Consider the following 6,134-nt stretch of genomic DNA (forward strand, 5'->3'; position numbering starts at 1 on the left):
ACATATAATACATATAAATACACATACATAATATATAATAAAGAACAATAATACATATAATACATATACATACATATACATAATAAAGAACAATACTACATATAATACATATAAATACATATAGTAATACATAGTAATAAAGAAGAATAATACATATAATACATATACATACATATACATAATAAAGAACAATATTACATATAATACATATAAATACATATAGATAATACATAATAATAAAGAACAATAATACATATAATACATATAAATACATATAAATACAAACAAACACATAATAATATTATACATAACAACACCTATAAATAAAGAACCAGACATTTTCCTGCAGAGAGGAGTTGGAGCCGTGTGTGGGGCTCCCCGTGGCGGCCGTCAGTGCCGATGGCTGTGGATTTGTGTTGCAGGTACACGAGCTCGGTGAGGTACGACTCGGAGAAGCATTTCATCGCCGACGTGTTCCTGCCGGTGGGGCTGAGCGTGGCGGCCTGCAGCCAGACCATCGTCTGCGTCCCCGACTGCTCCTGGCGCAGCTACAAGGCCGAGGTGCGCCTGGAGCCTCGCCACCGGCCCCGGCGCTTCACCAGCACCACCATCATCTACCCCAAGCACGCCAAGACTGTCTACACCACCACGCTGGACTACAACTGCCGCAAGGCCACGCGCAGGTTCCTGTCCAGCGTGGAGCTGGAGACCTCGGAGTGCCTCGGCGCCGAGTGCGGCCCTGACGGCTGCTGACCGCGGCCACCCTCCGGCCCGCGCCCGTCCCTGGGACTGTGCAAGCTGCACTTGCCAAAAGCAGGTGCAGAACTTCTCCCTCAGCTCTCAGCTCCTGCTCTCCAAGCGTCACGACGGCCCCGGGCGCCGTTTTCTGTGGGAACGTAATTTAGCGAGGGATTTGTGATTTGTCTCTTCGCCTCCCAAATGCCGTGAGCTCCCTCCCCTTCCCCGCAGTGGAGATAACGGGAAGGGCTTTCCCTTACCTGGACAGGTAAGGAGGAGTGTGGGGTGGTGCCTGGCAGGTGGAATTCCATTTGATGCTTCGTGGTGATGTGCAAAAAGTAAGGGCAGTTGGCTGTCTTGCAGAGAATGCAGAGGTGGTTTGGGTACACGTAGAGCTGTCGACCCTTTCAGTTTAGATCGTGTTTTATCCAGAAGAACCATCCCCTGGAAATTGCTGGGAAAGGCTAACAGAGAAAACCCCCAGAATTCTGCATTTAACACACACAAAAATGTTCCCATATGGCATTCATGCACTGAGTGAAGGTGTAAATTGGGGAGAGGAGGGGTTCTGAGCAGAGCAGGAGGAGAGCTGCTCCTGCAGCTCCAGGCAGCAGAGACAGCATCGTGTGACTCCAGTTCTTTGGGTGACCAGGAACCCGCGTTCTGTGTGACACACGAGCGTTTCTGTGCCTGCAGCCAGGCTTGCACAGAGAAAACCAGGCCAGAAATCATCCCTGTCTTGTTGGATCTTGGGGATCTGGAGGTGGAAAACCACAAGTGCCTTGTTTTTGTGCACTAAAGGAGCTGTAACCAAAGCAAGGTTAGATAAGGTGCTGGACAGAGGGACCCAGGATGGCAAAGGAGGTGCTGGATCGGGTGTGAGACGCTGTTGTGGTGGGGTTGGGAGGAGGTGAACAGGTAGCAAGGGACAGGCAGCTTTGTAGTGCAGAGAAAAATCCACAGCTCCGCTTCCCTGCTGAGCTTGTGGTGGCACAGATCCGTGTCCTTGGGATCGGGGATGTCACTGGGATGGGGCAGCCTCTGCCTGTCTGCAGGCTGCTGAAAATCCTCTCCTGAGTGCCTGATGAGTTTGGGGACCAAAGGGAATAGCTTCAGATACCAGGAAAGTCTGTCTGGATGTTATGTGCATTCGTTTTATCGTGTGCCTTGATGAAAATGAGACAGAGAGGTTTCCTTCTTTTCCCAGTTTTTTTTTCCCCTGTGTTGACAGAGCGCAGTGTGGAGAGCATCTGCTTTGGGGAGTGTGGGCTGTGCTGGTTTTTGTGTGGTGTAGTCTCTCAGAAACACCTGACAGACCTGTCTTAGCTCTGGACACGGCTTTTCCGTGTATTCCCAAACTCTTCCGAGGTGTGGGTGTGCAACACCAGTCCTGGAGCAGCTTTTCAAGAGGACTTTGCACAGCCCCAGGGGTGAGTTTTGTCAGTGGCCACCTCGGGAGCCTGTTCTTGAGCTGTGCTTAACGTGTGTTTATGCAAGTGTGATGGATGGTGTGCAAGTGGATCCCAGGGAACTGAAAGGAGCCGGGAGACGAAGAGTGCAGCAGGAAGGGAACCTTGGGTTTGTATGGTTTGAGGGCTTTTAATTGTTGTTGTTAGGGTTTTTTACTTATTTATTAGCTCAGAAAAGAACATCCTTCACCTTTAGAACTTGCCTTGGAAAGGCAGCTCCTAAAACCATCCCAGGACGAGAGAGGACACGGTCAGGCAGGCGGCACTCCGCAGTTAAGAACATTTTGGTCTCGGGCTGCAAGACTGGGGAGATGTGTCTCAACCAGATGGTGCAATTGTGCCCTGACTGCTGGCCCAGGATGTCCTCGTGGTGTAACAGAAGGCTCAGCTCACCCACAGCCCCAGGGTTCACTCTCTCCTCTGTGGATGGGGCTGCTGCACCCTCGCTGCCCACACCTCGCTCCTGAAGCGGCTGCTGCTGTTGGAGACGGGATTTTGGGAGAACATCACCCCGGATTGCTCCCACAAACACTCCCCCAACGAATCCACCCGGAACAGATCTAAGAGGAGGTTGTTGTTTTAAGTTGTAGCCATTAGTTGTTCCTAGTTAGAAGCGTAATAACCCACAAAATACCCCTCACGCTCCGGTTTTAGGATAAAAGCACCTGATTTTTATAAAGCAAACTTAATATGTACCTCTTAAGAATATTTTAATTGGTCTCTACCAATACCTTTTAAATTATTTATGTTCCAACATTTGCAAAGCTCTGTGCAAGTGTTCTGGTGTCTGTGATGTTTCCCACCCCTTCCTTCTGATTTTCAATTTGTCTTTTACTTTATTGGTAATAAATGATCTGAAAACCATCCTGCAAGGGAAGTCTCTTTATTTCTCATTCAAAGCTTTTCAGTATTTATTGTGGTTGTTATTTAGAAATAGATACATAATATTTCTTGCCAATCCCAGCTCCCCTCCTTTCTCTTCTATTTGTTGTTTACATATTCTAGGAGGGTGTTTCCTATATAAAATTGTCTATATTAAAAACCAAACCAGCACCAAATGTTGTGGATTTGTCAATTTAGTAAGACATTGAAAACGTGCTTTAAAGACAGCTGAAAATCCTCTCCTTAATGAGTTTGAGTTATTCATCTGGTACAGTTTTATTTTTAAAGAGTTTCTGGTATGAATTCTGGTATGAATATCCTACAAGTGAAGAACTAATCCCTTTCATATATAACATGTATTTAACCAGGCAGGAATTTATTTTTAAAATGTAGATGTTCAAATGCTGCATTAGTAAACACAGCATAAACATAAAACTTGAGTGTGTTTTGCATTAAACTTTATAAAACCAAAAGAGATGATTATAAGTTATTGTGCTGAGGGAAATGCTGTGGTGTTTTTCTGGATGCTTAATCTCTTCTTTTAACCTTCCCACACTTTGCAGGCGTGCTGATTTTGTTAGTGACTCTGGCAGAGAAGGAATGGATGTAATTGAACATCAGTTAATTAATTCCTGATGGGATTTTTTTATTTTTTTTCCTTACTTTTTATTGTTCATCTGGTTCTGTGCTTGTGGAAGCTCTGGAGTTGCATGTAATGACATTATTGGGGTCTGGGGAGCCGTGGAGCTGCTCCAAAACTGCTGCTTCCAGCAAAAGGCTCTGAGAGCTTTTGGGTATCCTGGAGTTTTGAAGTATTAAACAGGAGAAAAGCCACACATAAACATCAGTTCTGTATAAAAGGGGCTATTTAAAAAGCCATTAAGAAAAAAAACTTTAAAAGTCAGCACAGTGTCTTTCAGGGCAGCTGGGGGAGAGTTTCAGATGTCACCCAACTTTCAAATCCTTCCTGTCGTGAGGGCTGGGCTGTTCTCCTTAAGTCTTGTCATGACACTCTGTATGAAAAACATTCTTTTACTATAAAAAATTAAAGTAGGGGAGTACAAGGCTGTTCCATGTGATTTTAATTCATATTGGCCCAATGAGCTTCTAATTAGCACCCACCATTCCAAGGAAACCCTGTTGTTCTGGATGTGCTGTTTCCCTTTCATGTGTGCTTCTCCAGAATGTCACATCTGAGGGTCTGAGATAATGGATTTTTGTAACAAAATAAAACACTCAGCCTAACAATTAGAACAAAAGGCAGGAGGTGAGGATTGGATCCCCATCCTGACTTTGCAGCTCGAGGAGTTTCAAGGAAGGTAAGTTCACGTTCCTGGAAATCATTTCAGCCTCTAAACAAGGTGTTGTCCTTAATTTGCTCACAGATCTCCAACGTGAATACCTGGAAAGTTGAGGAGCATTATTTGGCAATAAACCAACAGCAATAATTAGTGAAGTTCCAGGACAAACACACAATGTGGAAAGGAGCACTTCTAATTGTCTGTGTGTATTTTAACAGCTTGGTTTGCTTTGTAAAATATAAATGTCCTCTCCTCCACACAGACAGTGAGTAAGCACTGCTAGGACACAGAAATTGTTGGGATTTTGGGTGACACCCCTGGTGCAGCTCAGAGGCTCCTTCAGCATTCAGTTCACACTTGTTCTTCCAAAAAATGAATCTCCTTTACCTGCTGCTGCCATGGAGGGGTGGGGAATTCCTGGCAGCTGGGAAGTGCTCCTGGATATACAATTCATACCTTTTCCTCCTGTTCACTCTGTAAACACACAGCCTTTCCTTCTCTGCCTCAGGATCCTCCAGAATCCCATCCCACCTCAGGCTTTCGCTCAGCTGAGTGCAGAGACCTTCCTCTGCCCCACTGGAACCCAAAATACTGCAAGCTGATGCTCCAGCCTTCTTTGTTTTTGCATCCTCCTGGTTCCCCTCTGCAGTGTTTTGGGCTGGCTCAGGGTTCCTCCCAGGAATCTGAAGCACTGGAGGGGAGTGAGCCCGCTGCTTTCTGCTTTTGTGGGGCTGTTTTTCTGTTAAAATGATAAATGCTGTTAGCAAAAAAGGGAAGTGTTGCCTCTGAGGCTTTCCTGCTTATTTCATAAAACAAAAATAAAATGAGGCAACTGCGTGCTGCGCCTTAATAAAACCCCAAATCTACAGTAAAAATAGTATTGGCCCAACAATCTTACTATAAAGTAGGAAATATGTATTTTTCTGATTGGCCAACATAGGGATTGTCACATCTGTAAAATGTATTTATTGAAGCTGTTAATGGATTAATAACACCTCTGCACTGGCATCAAGTTCACTGTGTTTGCCTGACCCCATTTAAGCAGGAAATTGATTCTGAGTTGTTGGAGATTTATTTTAAAGCTGACATCCATTAATACAGTGAGCCGTGTGATTTGATTTCTTTTAACAGTACCATTTCTGGAAACTTTCAGGCCCTTTTTGTACTAAAATAGTGGAAATGAATGGAATTATTCCTTTACACAGAACATTTTTGGGATTTGCCCTTCCTTTTCTGCAGTTTTACCAACTCACTCCCACCGATAATCAGTGCTGTAAGCCACACAAGGGAAGGGTGAATATTTAAATATCCACTAAATATGAACAGCATCCCAAATCCCGGGCAGTTTATGGAATTCTCTCCTCCCTGGCAGGTGCCTTATGCCTCCTACTGCTTATTGGGTGTAGTTACATGTGCTCCATCTCTGGCATGGATTTGTAGCTGTAGAGGAAAATCTGTGTATAAACGGGGTTTAGGGGAAGCTTTTAAAGCATCACCTGTGGTTTCCTGGGAAAAGCTGGTTTTTCTCACCTGCCCTGGTGCTGGCAGTGGTGTCACTCCTGCTTGGTGGCTTTTTCCTCCTTGGTGGCTTCGTGCCAGGTGCTGGAGCTGGTCCCGGGTCCCGCCGCCTGCCCACATCCCTCTGCTGCCCGGGGGGAACGGGCCTGGAATGGGCTGCAAGGGAGAGGGAAGGGAATTCTGCAGCCCCGGCACGGCATCCCTCCTGTGTGTGACCCCTCTGCAG

General features: G+C 45.6%; 1 protein-coding gene across 1 annotated transcript in view; it reads left to right on the plus strand.

Moving 5' to 3' along the window:
* The window catches only part of RFLNB (refilin B), a 7,361-nt gene extending 4,290 nt beyond the window's left edge, over positions 1-3,071 (plus strand). The window contains exon 3 of the mRNA XM_015647043.1: positions 423-3,071. Within this exon, the coding sequence (XP_015502529.1) occupies positions 423-753 (331 nt within the window). The 3' untranslated portion in view covers positions 754-3,071. The remainder of the gene's footprint in view (positions 1-422) is intronic.
* Positions 3,072-6,134: the final 3,063 nt, after the last annotated feature.

Source organism: Parus major, chromosome 19 (genome assembly GCF_001522545.3).
Source record: "Parus major isolate Abel chromosome 19, Parus_major1.1, whole genome shotgun sequence".
Lineage (NCBI taxonomy): Eukaryota > Metazoa > Chordata > Aves > Passeriformes > Paridae > Parus > Parus major.